Source organism: Anthonomus grandis, chromosome 17 (assembly GCF_022605725.1).
Source record: "Anthonomus grandis grandis chromosome 17, icAntGran1.3, whole genome shotgun sequence".
Classification (NCBI taxonomy): Eukaryota; Metazoa; Arthropoda; class Insecta; order Coleoptera; family Curculionidae; genus Anthonomus; species Anthonomus grandis.
Window position 1 is genome coordinate 13,072,456 of NC_065562.1, and position 19,434 is coordinate 13,091,889.

At 31.6% G+C, this 19,434-nt stretch overlaps 1 protein-coding gene across 1 annotated transcript in view; it reads right to left on the minus strand.

The window, feature by feature from the left end:
* The window catches only part of LOC126746200 (chitin synthase chs-2-like), a 31,285-nt gene extending 12,678 nt beyond the window's left edge, over positions 1-18,607 (minus strand). The window contains exons 1-12 of the mRNA XM_050454352.1: positions 18,341-18,607; positions 18,048-18,286; positions 9,338-9,443; positions 8,092-8,276; positions 7,836-8,038; positions 7,550-7,753; positions 5,854-6,028; positions 5,582-5,790; positions 5,376-5,532; positions 5,117-5,320; positions 318-446; positions 59-224 (exon numbers count right to left, since the gene is read on the minus strand). Coding sequence (XP_050310309.1) covers positions 59-224; positions 318-446; positions 5,117-5,320; positions 5,376-5,532; positions 5,582-5,790; positions 5,854-6,028; positions 7,550-7,753; positions 7,836-8,038; positions 8,092-8,276; positions 9,338-9,443; positions 18,048-18,286; positions 18,341-18,408 — 2,045 coding nt within the window. The 5' untranslated portion in view covers positions 18,409-18,607. The remainder of the gene's footprint in view (positions 1-58; positions 225-317; positions 447-5,116; positions 5,321-5,375; positions 5,533-5,581; positions 5,791-5,853; positions 6,029-7,549; positions 7,754-7,835; positions 8,039-8,091; positions 8,277-9,337; positions 9,444-18,047; positions 18,287-18,340) is intronic.
* Positions 18,608-19,434: the final 827 nt, after the last annotated feature.

Here is a 19,434-nt window from a genome sequence, read left to right on the forward strand (position 1 = left end):
GTTAGATTTTTAAGAGTATTGGTCAATCATTGGTCAATCTGCCAGCAAAAAGTCTTACTTGTGTCCTAACAGGTAATACATGTACATCACTTGAGACCATCTCTTTTTAGCCCTAATCTTAGCCTTGTCTTTTAAATGTACGATGAGTTTTGTTCTTCCTGGTAGGACCCATATTAGTCTGCCCCCGTAAGGAGTGGGGTATATTGTAGGAGGTCGAATTTTTACTGAAAAATTAATATGAACAGGAAAATGTTGAATTAAAAACGTATAGATTATTTGGCAATGTTGTATTAGGTCCAACGTTGTAATAAACTAACCTGTTGTCTTATGCACTTCTTCTGCGGCTTTGGGTATGGTTGCAATAAAATCGTTCACATAGGAGTTTAGCATTGGATCGTTGTCGTTTACTGATTTTCTCAAATAGGCATCATCAAAAAAGATGTGTGCTAGAAGAGATTTATTAGTCATAAAAGTATTCACTTTAAATTTGCAAAATTAAAAATGCTGCTCCATCTTCTTGGATCGTATCAAAAGACGAAAATCTGAGAAAATAAGATCTAAAAACCAAGCAGGTCAATGTGTTCAATGTTTGAAGAACTGGCAAGAAACCGCAAAGAAAAAATCTATAGAAGTAAGATCCAGACACCAACCAGGCCAATAAAGGTCAACCAGCTGGGTATGTTTTATCAATGGTTGCTAACCCGTTTCTACCTCATTGAGTCTCTCTGGGTTCGGCACTCCACGATCGTTGTAAACCAGAACTTACAGTGATTAAGATGGAAGTCCCAGTACAATATAAGTTAATTATACATTATGTGTAATATGAAGTTAATTATATATAAAGCAAGAAAAACAGCTTGTTCATATTTAAATTATAACCATAGCAATTACTCCTTCTGACCCTGTAAATGCCTTCTGACATTTATTGGTTGAAATATTTTTATCGGTCATACGATCAATTATTAGTTTGGTTGAATTTGCATTTTTATTTTATGGCTTTTTTTGTACAAATTGCGTTAATTAATTGTTGTAATTTAAGTGTATGAATTTTAATTATAAAATCGCTACCAGCGAGTAATGTCAACCCTTAAGCATTAAAGTAATTTAAATGGAGAAAAATCGTAAAGGTTTTTGTTTTAGTTATAAATTTCTTTACTGATATGTGGTTAAATATTACATTTTATGATCTGTGTAAATAATAGATGTAAAAATTCATTATTTTTTTACTAGTTTATTTCGTGATTTTTTTCTTAAATTTTCACTGGATTAAAGACAAATATTTATTAAATCATATAAAGTGAACTTGAAAAAATATAACAAATAAATATATTAATAAAAAGAAGAAAAAACTTGCAAATTTAACTTTTCCAACAAATTTTTTATCTAAAATAAATTTGTCAAAGTCCGTATATAAAAAATAAATTAATTATAAATAATATAAATATATATTTTTTAAATAAATGATAAATGCCTGTAATATTATTTTAAATAAAATAACCTAATTTGCACAATTTAAATGGATATGGCATGCAGATTTGTAGTATAAACATTATAAAATTAAATTTATATCATTTAACAAAGTTTAAAAAAATATATTAATTTTATTAAGGAAGAATTAAGTTAACATTTAGTTCCTCGATTTCATATAACTTATTTTAATTTATAATTTTTTTACTAGTAAACTCTTTATTGATATATGGATAAATATCACACTTTATGTGTAAATAATAAATGTTGTTTTTAATTGAAAGCAATTATAAAAAAAGTAGTAATGACGTAATTTTTTTTTGTAAGATAAAGGGAATTGATAAAAATTTAGGTACATACAATTTTGGAAATAACCTCAAAATAAGAGACTATTTAGATTTTTACAGCGTTTTCCGAAAATGCAGAAATTACTCCAAAAAATCTTTATTCTCGTATTTTTAACTTAAACGAAAAATTTAAAATTAGCCTTAGTCAATAAAAAAACACAAACTAATCGTTAATAATAATATTTAACTATTTTTTTTAAATAAAAATTGAACGCTAATGCTGTCAATGGTTCAAATCGTTGCTGAAACAATTTTTATAATAATTTTTTTTTACACTCTGGAGTGATACCTACTATTTTAGTTATGTTAGGAACATAATTAAACAAAACTGCAAAATTTACAGCATCAAAATTTAACTTTCTGGTGACATATGTTTTGCCCTTTAATGATACTCTATGATACCCTATGGTTGATGATACCCTACATCAAACCTAGAATAATTAACATTCACAAATGGAAAAATGCACCATATTTCACTCGGCGGCTCTGCATCGCAGTATAATATGTAGTTGAGAAATGCGCTTATTTATCACTACATACTATACTACGCTATAGAGCATTAGAAAGAAAAATGTTTTTATGTGATTTGTTTGGTACTGTAAAATTGGTAGTAACAGAGTGAATAAAAGTGTACCTAATTATTGATGTTATTATTATTATTGGTTTTTGTTTAATTTTTGTTGGTGATTTTAATATACCAGATGAGGCGTGTTAAAATATTTAATGAATAAAATGCTACTTTAAAATTATTTAAAAACAATGTTGTGAAGGTGTGTTGTATTTTGGGTTTTAGAATTTCGATAGCGCTTTGTTTCTAAGTTAGGTTCTTTATTTTTATGTATATGAATACAAAGTATGTATCTAAATAAAATTTTAATAAGGTACTATCTATTTAATTTAGATTAGAAATTTAAAGGCCCTAATGAATAAAAATAAAGCAATTACTTTTGCTTACAATATGAAAGCAAAACCTCAAGACTTGGACTGCGGATTAGAAATGGTAGAATTAGAAGCATATTTTTGTGTGTTAATGAGACAGAATGTATAGGTACCATACAGAATGTACAAATTATTATTTATTTTCTTTTTATTGTACTTAGCTATCTAATATTGTCTACCATAGATTCTATAGACAATATTACCAAACTTGGGAGTTTATACAAACACCACTGTTAATCAGTAAGAAAAATCTGTAAGAAATCATTTAGTATATAATATTATTTCATTAGATCTATTTTATATAAAAAACATTAAAGTGATGATACCTAATATTTATAACAAAAAGATTAAATTCAACAGTACCTATCTTAAAAGAAAAAATTGAAATATTTAGTGATATATTGCGTCGTGGAAAAATAATTAAAGTACAGCCTACGTCCATAAGTAGAAGATCGCAAAGACCTCGAATGACATCTTGATCAAAAAGAATTTAGGCAGGAAGGCCAGCAAAAAATGAAAAAATCATCCGAACACGTAAGGTTCCAAGGTCACTTAACCAAGCTGTGGACTGCAATCGCCAAAACTCCAAATTTCATTAAAAAGTTTATTTTAGGCTAACTAACTATAATAAAATTACTAATTAAGATACTAATACAACTAATTAGATAATAAGGTTAAGATACTAACATAATAGTTTGGTAGACAGATATTTTATTTTTTTTTACGTTAAGTACCTGTGCTTATTTTTAATAAATATTTGTTTAATACCTATAAATCTGTTTTATTTTTCTATTAAAATTAATGTAATAAAAATAATTTCTTATAGTCCTATCCTTACTTAATACACCTTCTAATTCTAAACAGTTTGCAAACTTTTCTGAAATTACAAAAAAATTTAAAGCAAACTTCAGAAGAATACTTAACGTAGTCAAGCTTAACCACTGAAGGAGTTTTTAATATAGTTTTTAATTCATATGAATTGCAGAATAAATCTACTTTTGCGCTATTACTATTTTGTGGTTCAATGTGTGACTACGTTGAACATTTTTACCAACATAAGGGCATTTTTTTGCTATTTCAGAAAACTTGACCCCGCTGTATTATTCATACAAGCAGATTAACGATAAAAAATATAAATCTGGACATTCTAAAGCGAAACCTATATTTTAAAATTAAACCAAATTTAGGAATGGACTAAAGAAATTAAGTTTTACGCGTACGTATTTAAAAGTTGTATTTACGTACCTTTAAAAGCCCACATGCCAATATTAAAATTTTTAAAATACAACACACCTTCACAACATTAGGTATTTGTTTTCAAATTTTCCAGTCGCATCATATTCATTAAATAATTAAACATCCTTTATCTTGTATATCGAAATCGCCAGCAAAAAAAAACAAAATTCAATAATAACAACAACATAAATAATTACACAATAATGAAATGTGTAAAAACTACCAATTTAACAGCACCAAACAAATCACATAAAAACATTTTTCTTTCTAATGCTTTGTAGCGTAGTATAGTATGTAGTGATAAATAAGCGCATTTCTCAACTACATATTATACTGCATTGCGGAGCCGCCTAGTTCTATGGTGTTCTGTGCTGTAGTATAGTATGTAAATACGCCACCGGGGAAGGCAGTAATACAAAATCAGTTGTAACTCACTAAACTTTTCCAACATTTAAAACTTGGCAACACTACATCATACATAGTCGTTTTTTCGTCCATTTTTTCTTAAAAAAAAACTACAAATTTGGTCAAAAGTTATATTAGGATTGAGAATAGCTTACACGTGTTTAGTCCCTAATCAACAGACCGCTTCAATAATTGCTCCTAATCAATAATTGCTTCCAAAAATTACATTCTTAAAAAACAGCAGCTTTAAAACGTGCACACTGTGGATAGATTCCGAATACTGTAGCATCGGGTTCTGTAGTATCCGAAACCTAAGTATCTACTACCGTAATGTGCACGTCTTATAGTTGCGATTTTTTAAAAATATAATTTTTCGAAGTTCTTGGTTAGGTTTGATGATGCCTTTAGAAGCGAAATACGTGTAACCTATTCTCAATCTTAACATAAGTTCAAGACTCTTAACCAAACTTTTAGTTTTTATTTTCTTTGTAGTCTTATAAGGATCACTGTTGTACGCAGATAATCGACGGTTAGGAATTAGTGTACCTGATATTACCAGAGCAAATTTTGTGCTCTCACTTTAATTTCTAATAACTAATATTATAATAGGTCGAAATGTATTTTCTTTGATACTAGTTAATTGCCTGGGTTTAGGTTAATATATGGACGAAAGGTCTTAGTGATTTAATGTTACCTATTTTTTTTGTTAATATAATACTCACTTTCCCACTCATAATACCCTTCGCCGGGGTACTGTAAGTACTGCCTAGAAATCCGGTAGCAAGCTTGGTCCTCGTCCATCCTGAAAATAGACTTGAAGAACTCCATCATTTCCTCTGGAGTCTCGTGCCACATGGTAGCGCAAGCGTAGATTCTTGTTATTTTATTTTCGTCAATGATATTCTTGCTTTCCAATCCGTCTGCCACTAAAAAAACAACCAATCAGTTGAAACCTACTACTAAAGCTTCAAGTACACTTACGTTTCTCCTCCTCTACAAGTTTATCCACGACATTTCTGCGATTCATTGCAATGGATTGATCGATCAGGATCCCGTCGTACATGGGACGCATGAACAACTTTTCAGTGGAAGCTAGCTTCGAGTTATTGTTGGTCCAAATATGCCTGGTGATCCATATCTGGAAAAACCATTAATGCCATTAGAATTACTAACTAAAAGTAACTCACTTGGGAAAGCAGCCAAAACAGCCATAAATACGGATGTTGAGTCTCCACGAAGTTCAAGAGGTTAAGCAAAGGTGGCGAGTTAAAGAAGAGATATGCCGGTAAGAAGTCATAGAAGGCACACACGTCTTTGGCATAGAATCCACAAAAGATCACCAGAGCTGATATGAGGAAAGGCACAGTTAAAGCGATCGGAAAAGCAAAACTTGAACCTGCAATATAAGGAAACTTAAGTGAGACCCTGAGTCTAAAAGAAAAACATTAATATAACTTACCCTGGATCATAATTTTGCAAGCAAACTTGCCAAAGGCGTAGCAAGCATAAGCGGAAACGACGCTGACGCCCCAAATGGCGGCCTGAAGATTGATATCGCTGTAGATTATGTGGACTATTCCAGTGCTGATTGCGTCATCTACGGTGATGTTGGTACCTGTCACTTGTGGAACAACCTAGAGAAGAGAAATTCAGTTAATATCATAATTTGAAAAGCTGTTGGAACTATCGCAGCATTTTTTGAAACTAGCTTGAACAAGGGTCATGACTACATCAGCAAAAGACCTCTGTTCTTGTAAAAGATGTACTGTATTTAATGTCTAGCATCTATCGTTACTTAGACATAGTAGCACAATTTACTTGCAATTGGAAAATCCTTACAAGTAGATGACTGATCAGCTAAAGAAGAAGATTAGCAGTTGCAGTCAGTTGACTAAGAAACCAGAATTAGAATTTTAGGCAAAAAAAGAGGTAAAAGTAAAGAAAAGAAGAACAAAAACTAACTTCAGTAGTTGATATCAGCTTATTGAGAAAGTAGATCAGTGACATATAAACAAGAAGATGATGAATATTAATAGGAATGACATCCAAGAAGTAATAATGAGTTTGACATGGATAGCATAAATAGCAATTGTACTATAAATGATACCAAGAAGATTGATACTGGAGTTAAAGTATGAAGTTCTGGATATTTTCTGACAAGCTTATTCCAGGCTGTAGAAAGACTAGAGTCTCTAAGGTTTTATGAAATGTAGACCTGTTACCATTTATTAATTATTGTAAAGTTAAGGTGAAACTGTCAAACACTTAAATTAAATGTTTGTCGAGCCAATAGCTAATTAGTTCAAGTCAAGTCATTAGATCAAGGATGATCACTACCTCATCCAAAGAAATGCTTGGAAATAGAATTAGTCTGCTGACTAGAAAGACTGTATCGTCTGCTAAAGATTACATCTTTTCTTACAAATGGCTGATATAGAAGATTGGGTTTCTTTGATTTGAGAAGATTGTTCATTGGAAATGTTCAAAGCAAGATTAGATGCATGCACTTTTATATAATTAGTATTTGTGGCGCACCAGCATTAATGCTTTGATGCAAGACATCAAATTCTTTCAATGAGAAAGATCATCCAGTTTGTAAAAAAACTCTAATAACCTTAATTAGGAATTAAGACCTTAAGCTCATATTGCCTGCGAATTGCCATGGAATTATGAAATTTGTAATGAAGATCGCCACATTGCAACGAATTATTCAAAGGTTCTCTGGTGATCAAGTAAAGATTTTTTTTCGAACAACTGATGTTTTGTTGAAGTTTTTCAAGATTTTTCCAGAAGTTGTTTCTTCTTTCCTAGATCTCTTACCCTGATCTTATAGATAGTTGAAGGAAATAATTTCTCTTGATCAACTGGGAATACAATTTGACTAGTTCAGAGAAAATTAGTAGATTACGATCTTATAAGAAAATTCCTTATAGTTGAAACATTTGGGTTGATTAAGAAAGTTAAATGATAGATAATGGAAAAAGTATTCTAAAGGTTCGTAGATCTGGCAATGGCCAATACCATGTTGACATTAGTTATATAAAGTCAATCTCTTTGGTGATGGTGCTTTGACCCCTTGTTGTACATCTACTATTTCTATAGTTGCTCCTAGATATCTGTTTGTTCAGTTAAACAAAGCAATTTTTTAAACTTACCTCGGTAACGGTCATCGGATGATTCCAGAAAATATCGGAAAAGTTCTCGAATAAAAAGTTCACATCGCCATCTTTAAAATATATGCAAGCTATAGTGGTCGCGAAAAAAATTATACATTTAACCGGTGAAATGATGAAGTAGCAGAAGTACTTGCTGGTGGGAAACTCTTTTCTGGATTTGGCCAATTGTCGTACCAATTTTATCTGAAAACCAACACATTATTGAAGAAATGGCCTCCTAGAAGCCCTGATTTTGTACTTATTGATTGATTTACTGCCAACTTACTGGTGATGATAACGAAACAAAGTTCTCCCACCAACCAAACGAGATTAAAATGGCACAAATTGGTATAAGCCACAGTATAGGTTCATCGTGATTTATTAGTGGCCAAGCAAGCATCGCTGATAGCTGCGCAAGCAATGCCAAAATATCCGCAATTTCAGTGACTATTGAGATCTTTTTCGTACCAATTTTCGTAAAAACCAACACTAAAACAGCAAATAATTAAATTTGTCCATTATTATTATATATTGTCACTTACTTAATGCTGGAATCACACACATTGCGTTAGTGAGCATGGCTCCTTTGACCACATCGAGTTCCGGTAGAACGCAGAAAATTAGCAGACTGCTGCCTATTGCTGGTAAACATTCTGTTACTAATAGGCTGAGAAACTCCGTAAGGGTTGGATAGAGTCTCGTTTTGAATAGTAGAATTCGTCCTGACCTGCAAAATTAGAATGTATCCTGTTTTTATGTGTGGATAATAGAGATTCTCAAGGTAGAGCAAGTAAACCAATTAGTGACTTCATAGAAAATCTTTAAAAGGAACAAAATTCCAGAAAGATCAGAGAAAGTAGATGATCAGATCTCTAATAATATGGACAAGGAGAATATGGCAACGGCCCTAGTAGTGATCCTTGGAGGATCTACAGTCGAATAATGCCAGCTTTATGAAGGAACCACTGTAAGAGCCTGGATACCGCCCTGAAATAGCTCTTTCCAGACTGCAGATGTACATAGAGTTATACTGCTAAGTCTATTCTAAATGATCTGATTAGGCTTTTAAACATTTAATCAATAAAATGTCAAATAATTAATGAATGAAGGTGTAGCTAGACAGTATTACGAAGATCAGGCCTTTCCTACAGTAGAATAAAAATGTTATGCTAGGTGAGTCCAGTGGGACACAATAGTAGTAAATGGTGACCTCCTATGAAGGTTTTAATTAGTCTAAGTTACTGCGAATTTAGGCGAGAATAGGAGTCTAATTAAAGGTGGGTTTGTTGGGGATTGTGCTACTTGATACGTCTTATCTGGAAACAGTTGCGATTAGAGATCCAGAGAAATGAAAAGTCTGCCGCCGAGAAAGTCTTCAACAAATTTAGTAACTATTAGCTAGTTCATATTAACAATTGAGGAGTTGCTTAAGAATTATTAAACATGGACAGTTTTATTCTCAGTAGTTGCGGTTTCTGTATTTGGAAGAAGATAATTGAGAAAAATTATGGACTATCGAGTCGGACAATAAAAGTTGCAATAGTTGAGCTAGCCCGAGAATAATTGAAAGCGCCAGTTGCGTGATGAAGAAAAAATATATCTTTCTTACAATTTCTACTGTTGTCAGAAGATAGTAGTAAAACTACTTTTGTCAATATTATTAATGGCCTACAGATTTGCGATGTTTGAGTTGGCCAAAGAACAATCAAAGACTATAACTACCTTACTGAAGTCTAAGTGAAAAGAAGAAGAAGAAGGATGATGATGATGATCTACAGCTTTACTTACCTGAAGAATGTCATAAATTCAGGAACAAAGTAGGCGAGCATCAAAAACCATATCCAGGTGGCTCTTTCAACTTCGGGAACTGAGAAGATGTACTGCCTTGAAATATCTACAAATCATTATATTATAAGTTTTATTTAATGTTTCGGTTATTTTGAAATATTTGCTTAATTTCAGTGCTTTGAATTTTAAAGTTGGAGGTCAAAATTTAAAGAGTCTCGAACCAAAGATGTGATTCACGTACTCTAGCAAATTTGTTGCGATTCATTTCTGGAAATATTGAGTTATGAAAGAAATGAGTCTTAGTTAAATGAAAAGTTTTATTGTCTGTAAGACAACCCGTTCTTAATCATTCGTCTTATTCAGTACAAATGAGTAACTAAGTTATCCATGGACTTGACCAATTATTATTACTAACTTTGTCTCTCCTAACTATTGATCAAGTTAACAATTATCATAATTGATGCTTTCCTACTGACAGAAAGTTGAGTGCGTTCAACCAGCCTACGAGAGATACAAAGAGCACTAGGTCCAGTTCAACAGTCTGGAGGAATTATTTTGTTTCTTCCAGGCAGTCAAGTTCTTCTAGGATGTTCAGAAAGAGTACAGAGAGCTTCGAGCTCTTATTCAACAGCCTGGACACATGATTTTGCCAGCATTTCATAGCGATCGTTCATGAATTCTGGATCTCTGAGTGACATTTAAACCGATTTAGGGGTTAAAAGTGACTTTTTCGACTTTCTACCGCATGTCACCTTATAGAAACATTCTGGATCTTTTGGAAAATTTATTTTTTTGACGTGACTAGAAAAACTACAGACGGAAGACATCATTTCATAGCGATCGTTTATGAAATCTGGATCTCTGAGTGACATTTAAACCGATTTAGGGGTTAAAAGTGCCTTTTTCGACTTTCTACCGCATGTCACCTTATAGAAACAATCTGGATCTTTTAAAAAATTTATTTTTTTTAGGTGACTGGACCCACTACAGGCGTGAGACATCATTTCATAGCGATCTTTCATGTTCGTCTCCTCTACGAAAACCAGAATCAAGGAAAAAATGTGCTTACTACTAACCACTAGTTTCAGAAAACTAGGTCTATAGAGTGAAGACTTTTCTGGAATAGCTTATTAACAAGAAGAAAACAAGACTGCTAGTTGATCTTAGTCAAAAAACGTTATTAAAGAATATAATGCATTAATACCTAAAGATTGGCTATGCCAAAGTGCATGAGTTGTAGTTGATCAAGTGCATAGTTTCTTGGATGCTTTTCCTTACATTTTCATTAACCCTATTCAAGACTTAACCTGGAAATTTATTAACAAATTAAGTCATAAAGCCTTAGACTATAAGCTAGAGTCTTTTTCTGGACATCCTTAATAAGAGAAACGTTAGCAGTAAACCTAAATCAGGTCTATTAGTTATGGTGACAATTATGGACTGTTTAATCCTGATGCATGTAGAATATAGTGGTTAAAGACTCTGCAAGGGTAATTTGGACTTCCCTTGATATTTTTGAAAAAGTTAACCATGGTAGGGTTGATATTCCTTGATATTTCCAAGGCATTTGACAAGATACTGTGACCATAAAGTGATAAAACAAATTTGGACTCTTGTGGACACTGCTGCATGTGGAATTTAGTGGAAGCTAGTGGCTCTATAAGTCATAAGGATGATTTGAATTTCAGACTTTGCATATCACTTTTAAAGGAGCCAACGATGGTTGGGACAATATTCCTTGATTTCATAATAAAATAAATTTAAACTTTTGTAGACGTAACATGGAATTTCTGTAAACGGGATCATTCTTTTCTGAACATTGGACTTGGATTGGTTGCTGGAATTTGGACTTTTCCGATTTCTCTTTGAGGAAATAGTCTCTACATTAGCATAAATTAAGGCTCTAAAAACTTTTGTAAACGTGGCATGGATTTCTGTTAATGGGGATTATCTTTTCTGAACATTGGACTTGTTTCTGGAATTTGGACTTTGTAGTTTTCTTCTTAGAGAACTAGCCTCTTCATTAGCCTAAATTAAGGCTCCATTTATTTTGTTCTTATTCCAGGCAGTTGATCCCAATTACCTTCTGATTTTCTCAACTCGTTTTTCTTCAATTCTTTGGTTTTCGATTGTCTGGAAGAATTTCAATTTGAGTACAGGCTGTTGATCCCATTTACGTTTTGCTTTTCTCAAGAAATTTAAATAAAAAAACTCATTTTACTCCCTAGAAGAATTTTGTCATTATTCCAGGCAATTGCATAAGGCGTAAGTGATCAATAATCTCTAGTGTTCTAAAATATTGTCATTTATTTACAAAAAAGCATTGGGAGCAACAAATTTCCTCATATCAATATCCATATTTTATCCTGTGATTATCTTTAAATTTATCTTCCTCCATCATGAGTTCTGATGGGATTCTTGGCTTTATCGTCAAAAATGCCAACTATAATTACCACCGTCATGTTTTTAGCCTTTTCCTAAATATTGCGGTATTTCCCAACAAGTAAAATTAGAAATTATTGTCTATTTCTCTACTATGAATTGTTACGAATATGAAGTGCATAACTTAATTGGATATTACACTTAAAATCTAATTGCGCATATTGCCAGAATATGTGGCAACTTAACTTTGAATGCTATATATATTATTTTTAAAGTTCTCCAATGTTTTTGAAGAACTAGGATTGTTGTGTAATAAAATAGTTTTATGTGTATAACCAGTAGGAGTATATGGTATTGCAGTGGAACTTGATGGTAAATAAGACCTGAACTATTTTTAAACGCACATTTAAAGTTAATAACAAAGCGAATAATCTGTGAATTGTACTTTGTACCTTAAAGCCAGTGATTAGAAGCGAAGCTATTCTGCGAATCAACCTTTAGCGCAGTTGCCGTTGTTAATTATTTTTACTTTTTCTTCCTTCTTTAATTAAATAAAATGACTCACTCGAAAAATTGTCGACTGTGCAATAAAGCATTCGGCAAAAAGTTAAAGTTACGTCAAAGAGAAGCTTACTAAAGAGAGATACTTACTTTATAAAAGAGCAAAGCAACAGTTAAAGGACACTTATAAGTATATATGCCATAGGAATGGTAGAATTTTGGTACGTAAATCCGATGGTGAAAAATATAAAGTAATCACGAGTGATACGGATATAGAGGAAATTATTGAATAAGGGTTTTTTTTGTTTTTTTTTTTTCTTTCCTCTTATCTAGCTATATTTGGCAGTTACTGTTTATACTAAAATCTAGATTATGAATGGCAAGTTAATAGTGGGACAAATTAATATTCGCTAAAATTTAATAAAAGACATACGTTGTAAACCACAATCTTGATATTGTGGGAATATCAGAAACCTGGTTGACTGAACAAATTCCTGACGAGATTATTCAAATCCCGGGTTACAACTTAGTTAGGAGCGATCGAAGTACAAATAGAGGTGGAGGGGTAATGTTTTATCTTAGGTATTCTATTAATTTTGAAGTAGTTGATTGTATAAGTAAAAATCATGCAAAACAGTTATGGATAAAATACAAAATTAAACATAATGTGTATATTTGTGGAATTTGTTATAGGCCTCCTTCTTGATGAGTTTGAGAAAAACGTTTCTATGTTGTTAACAGAATTTGATAATTTTATATGTATTGGGGATTTGAATGCAAATATGGCAAGCCTATCCAAGAGCGTTTCTCATCCATTTTACATTCCTTAAGCCTAAAGCAAATGGTCGAACAGCCTACCCACAATGGACCCTCGGGACAGACTCTGTTGGATTTGGTTATATGTTCAGGAGATAATTTAATCTGTTCGTTAAATGTTGATCAAAACTCTAACTTTTCTGATCATGTTTTTGTAACATGTGAATTAGATGTTGATATTAAAAAAACTAAGCCATTTTTTTATACGTACAGAGATTTTAAAAATTTTAATAAGCCAGAGTTTCTTGATAAACTACATACTATTCCGTTTGATACAATTTATTATTTACCGGATATTAACTCGAAAGTCCACGCATTTACCACGATTTTAATTGAAATTTTTGATGTTTATGCTCCAAAAAGGACGGCTCGTATTACAAAAAAGAAAAGCCCATGGATTACCCCTAATCTAAAATTTTTATTGTCACTTCGAGATAAATGTTTAACCAAATAAAAAAATAAATAAAACTGCCGAAAATTGGGAAGCTTATAGGCAACTAAGGAATTACGTTTCCGATACAAATAAACGGGAACAAAAGGCTTTCCTTAATAGTCAGATTAGACGAAATGGTTCTAAAGAAAACTGGAAACTTATGAGTGATCTTAATGTTTATGACCCATCGACCGTTGGTCAGTAAATGACATTAATAATTATTTTGTTAATATATCACAAATTAACCCAGACCCTCAGCTATTAAATTATTATCAGAACAATATTTTATCGCACTCGTGTGTTTTCAGTTTTAGGATGGCCACTACCGAAGAAGTGAAAGATGCTTTATTTCAATTAAATTCCAAGGCCACCGGATGTGATGACATTGGTATTGACATTGTTGCTTTGTTGTCCCAGAATTATTCCTGTAATTGTGCACTTAGTAAACTATGCGATAGAGACATCTTGCTTTCCAGATGATTGGAAGTGCTCGCTTGTTATTCCTCTGCCTAAGATAAATAAACGTATGGAATTAAAAGATTTGCGCCCTGTAAATATTCTTCCTACTCCATCAAAAATTTTAGAACGGGTTCTTCTTAGAACGATCAAATCCGTGATTATGTCCAACAAAATAGCATATTGCCCACCGGATTTAGACCAGGCTACAGTTGTTCAACAGCGCTTTTGTTTCAAAGTTACGGACGATATAATTCATGGTATCGAGAACAATAATTTAACTGCCTTAATCCTGTTAGACTATTCAAAAGCGTTTGATAAAATAAATCACGATCTTCTACTAGCCATCTTAAAATATTTAGGTTTCACTGATTTCTCGATTAAACTAATTTAAAGTGATCTACAGGGTAGAGGCCAAAAAGTGAAGGTCAATGGCAAAGTCTCAGATTCTGAACAGTTGCTATTTGGGGTTCCACAAGGATCCATTTTAGGACCCTTGCTTTTTATATTATATACTCCTCAGATGGTAAAGGATTTGCAATATTCTACCGTGCATTTATACGCTGATGACACACAGGTATATAAATCCTTTGGACCAGATCAAATTGTAGAAGCGGTTAATCAATTGAATCAAGATCTAGAGACACTCCTTACAGTTTCTAATAGACAGTGTTTGAAACTAAACCCCTTGAAGTCCCAGGTTATGCTTTTTCGTAGAGCTCGGTTAAAAAATTTACATTTGCATGATATTCAACTAACTTTAAATAATAATAGACTTAACTTTACGGACTGCACTAAGAACTTAGGTTTAATGGTGGATTCGAGTTTAAGGTTTAGTGAACATGTAAGTATGTGCATAAGGAAGGCTTTTTCAAACTTAAAACTGATTTTTAAAAACACCTACTTACAGTTTCCTTGAAAAAACTGCTTTGCGATTCTTTGGTACTATCCCATTTCAATTTTGCAGATGTAATTTATGCACCATGTTTGTTAGCAAGAGATATATACCGAATCCAACTGATTCAAAATCACTGTGTGAGGTTGATTGGAGGTTTACGTGGTGGGGAGCGAGGGGTATCGGCTAAATTGAGGGAGTTACAATGGCTTAGAATGGATGAGAGACGTATTTTCCACTCGTCTTATTTCAAAAGATAATTGCGAGAAAATGTCCTGATTATTTATATCGAAAAATAAAGTTTCGCTCTGAAATACATAGCTTAGATCTTCGTAATACAAGTGTCATTACAATTCCACTTTACACGACAACTACATTTAAAAGATCTTTTAGTTATAACATAGCGAATCTTCATAACAAAATTCCGCGACACCTACATTTTTTTGCCATCAGTTCATTTTAAAGAACGCATTAAGGGACATATTAATCTGTTTGTTTAATTAGAGCGGCTATTGTATTATATAGAATAATTAGATGGTATGGATACCTACTGACTGAGTTAATGGTTGCCAGTAATTTTGATGGATGTAATATAACAGTGGAGACTCTGTAGAATAATATATTATGTGGCTAAATATATATTATAATATGTGATATGTATATATTATAACGTATTTACTGTACATTAGTTAATAATTAATTAATATTTAGGATTCCTATGTATGGTTCAGTAGAGTAGCTACTAGCTAGACTGCGCCACATTTAGGTAATCTATGATAAATTTATTACTATTTTGATATCTATGTATTATTATTATTATTATATTTGGACAAGATTGTAATCCACTGTTCATATTATGTAGCTACGTGTAATATGTATAATGTTTTATTTACATTTACCTTAGCATTCTCCAAAAAGGTAGAATAGTTTTATCAAGGATATTAATAGAATATTACAAAAATTTACTCACAAATTTAATGAATATTGCTGCATAACTTAATTTTATATGGTGTACATTATTTAAAACTATAATTATTTATTTATTTATTTATTTATTTAGCAGTTTATTTCCAACAGGCAAAGCCCAGTTACAGGAAAATCTACAATTAATGTTTTGAAAGTGTAAACAAGTATTAAATTACTATAAATTAAATAATAAAAAAAAAAGAAAAATAAGGAAAACTTAAATTAATATAGTAACATCATGTATATATCAAAATTAAAGAAGATGTAAACTAACATTAGAATGAACAAAGAAAGGGATTCATGGGACAAGGGAAAAAAGGAAGAGAAAAGGAATTATGGTAACTGTTGGTTTGTCAGAGACAAAACTAGATCCTTTATGGAGCATACAAATATGTCACAGGTTGATGATACTGAATTAAAAATTCTGCACATTTGATATACGGGATCCTGAAACCCAATGTTAGTTCTGGCGCGATCTAAAGCAAAAGTGATATTTGCTCTAGAAGCAAATCGTGGTACATGAAATAGAATATTGTTCAAGAGAGGAGGAGAATTTATTTGATTATTGACCAACTTCCATAAAAATGTTACAAAATGAATTGTTCTCCTCATTATGTTACATAGATTAAGAGTGCTCTTGGAATATCCCAAAGTAAATTTTTTCTTATCTCGTTTAATATGGTCATAAAATTAAATGGTTCGTATGAGAATTATTTAAAATAATGAGAGCTGTGCTTAGAAAAAGAAATAAGACGAAAACTGCCTAAATGTTGATTTTTTGTCATAGAGTGTAAATTTTTTTTAAATAACCATATGTTAACAATCAATTAAAGAGGATTGTATGATTTTTTTTCACGAAATAATGCATTTATTTACTGGCAGGAAATTATAAATTTTTTAAAACTGTCCAAATTAAGAAAATATGTATTGAAGAAGAGAATGCCAGTGAAAATTTAAAAAATTCATTAAATGGATTTTTTGTGTTAAGAACCACATGAAAAAAAATTAATATGACAAAAACTTAAGCATTCTTCATAGTAAAACTAGGATAATACATAATTTCTACAATTACTTTTTGGTAATTTAAAACAAATTCTTATTAGTGTTTTTTAACTTTGACAAGTTTGTTTTATAAAATCAAAATAAAAATTTTATGTATAAAATGTAAAATATTTTTTTCTTTATTGTGTGCATTGTAACTCGTATACCGTATAAGGAAAAAAAGGTTTAAAATAGTGCTACATTCATTTCTATTGAGGAAAAAATTAAACTCGCTATAGACATTTTGAAAAAAACTTACAAATGAAATAAATCAAGAGCATTTGTGGGCCAAAAAAGGTCTAAGCTCATAAAGTATTAGATCCACAAAAATCGTTTGTATATGAAATTATTCCTTAGAAAACTGTAGCTTAAAAGTTCCTCAAAACCTTTTTAAAAAAAAATTATAAAAATAACGGGAGATTTAGTAAAAAAACCCGAAATCAAAATATGTTTTCGATTTTTATCAATTATTTTACATAAAATTCATTTATTGTGAAAAAAAAAATTTTTTAAGTTATATTCAAAGGCATAAACGACTTAATTGTTTTATGAGATTGCAATTTAATCTGTAATACTGCATAACTTAACTGGATACGACGTGAATTTTTTTTTTCAATTTGTTAGCTTTAATACACTAAATTAGTATGCAATTATAATTGCGTTACAACACATTGTCTGAATATTTCTTCTTAGATTCATAATGTTCCCAAATGTTCAAGAAAGTTCTGTGAAATTGACTAAAACAAGATTTGTGACACATGAGCAATGTCTAATAATCAACATGGATGTCAGTTATCACAAATTTTAATTAAAGGAATCAATTAAGGCACAAATTTCAGTAAGGCCTCATTTAATGGGGCTTTACTGACATGATCATGACATTCCTTGTTGTGTTAATTTTTAAGGTTGGATAAGGGGTCAAGCTTTTGAAAAAAAAAATTTCTTTAATTCCCAACGTTTCGGCCGATATTAGGCCTTCTTCAGAGCGAAATGTTGGCAACTAAAGGAAAAAATTCAGCCCCTAACCAACTAAACCCTTAAAAATTAACAAAATTAAACTGGGTCACTAAAATAACATACAGAAAAGTTCTTTCTTGTTCTCGAGGGAAAAAAAAAGGATGGTGCCACAGGTAGAACTATGCAATTTAAACTTTGACAAAACGATGCTTTTAGTATAATAAAACTGTATCTTTGAAAACATAATAAAATTGTAAACATACCTAGTCCTTTATTGCAATAATTCCTAGTGACGTTCTTCTTGATCTGTGAGGTCATTAAGAGGATCAATCCCTTGGATAGTACTGCCGTACCTAGTACCACCAAAAATGTGATAAAAATGGTGGCGATTTTGAGAAATTTGACTCCATTGTCCACCAGTTTGTTTTCGACTGTGGATCCGCTGGCCGTTTTCCTGTGGATCACCTTGAAGGTGTTCCATGGTTTCACTTCTTCGCCCTGCCTATTAAATATTTCGGACAAGAAATCGTTAAATTCCATTAAAAAAAAGAATTACCTCTCTGTTGATCCTAACAAAGAATCCTCGTCGTCAAAATCGTCAAAGTCGTCAAAATCCTCGTCCATTTGTGCGGTAGAACACAAATTGGGTCACAAAACACTTAACTGACTGCACTTTTCAGTTTCGTAGGTCCGATTTACCGTGCGTTAGTTAAAATAAAAATAAACATATTGTCATAGAACTGAGAAAGACACGATCAACCGACGACATTCGAAGTGATGTGTTTCCCGATAAGATTAATTTTTATTTGATACTATCGAAATATCCATTACCAAGTATGATTTCAAAATCCTTGTTCGGGGATTAGGATGAATTTTAGAAAATAATCAAATCTGAAGTGGCTGGTGATTTATTATTTTATAGATTAGTTCGATTGACATTAGAATGGATTTTTTCTAAACTTTATGACGAGTTTTCTTTGTTTCATCGAAATATTTATTGTTATCGCATCCTAATTCGGAAGTATGCTGTGCGCGATTTTATTAATTAATAATGAATAATTTTTGCGCAGGAAATTTTAATTTTAAAATTGCATCGAATGAAATAAAGAAAACAGCCTTTTAATAACCTTTTTGTTAGTATAAATAATTTTGTTTGGGTCCATTATGCCAAAAAATAGTGAAAATGTGGACGTTTTTGGAATTGTAATTTTCTGACATAGTTTGACTGTCTGTAAACGAGGATCATTATGCAATTCCCATCGCCAATGATTATTGGGGCTATTATGTCGGTAAATTGGTAAAATGTGGACTTTTTTCTTTTTTGGTTTCACGTCCCTACTACGTCATCGACTATTTATAAATTGCAACTTTCTGATGTATTTTGACTTCCTGTAAATGAAAATCTTCATTTTATTATGATCCTGAAAAAGTGAAAAAATATTTGATTTTATTAAATTTTTTTGATTTCTAGTACGTCATCGACTATTTTTAAAATGCAATTTTCTGACGTACTTGGACTATCTGTAAACGAAAATCATCATTGCATTACGATCGTTAGTAATCCTTGAGACTACTATACCGAAAAATGAATATCTGACTTTTTCCAATTTTCCTGACTTCTACCGCATTTTACATTTCTAATATGTGATC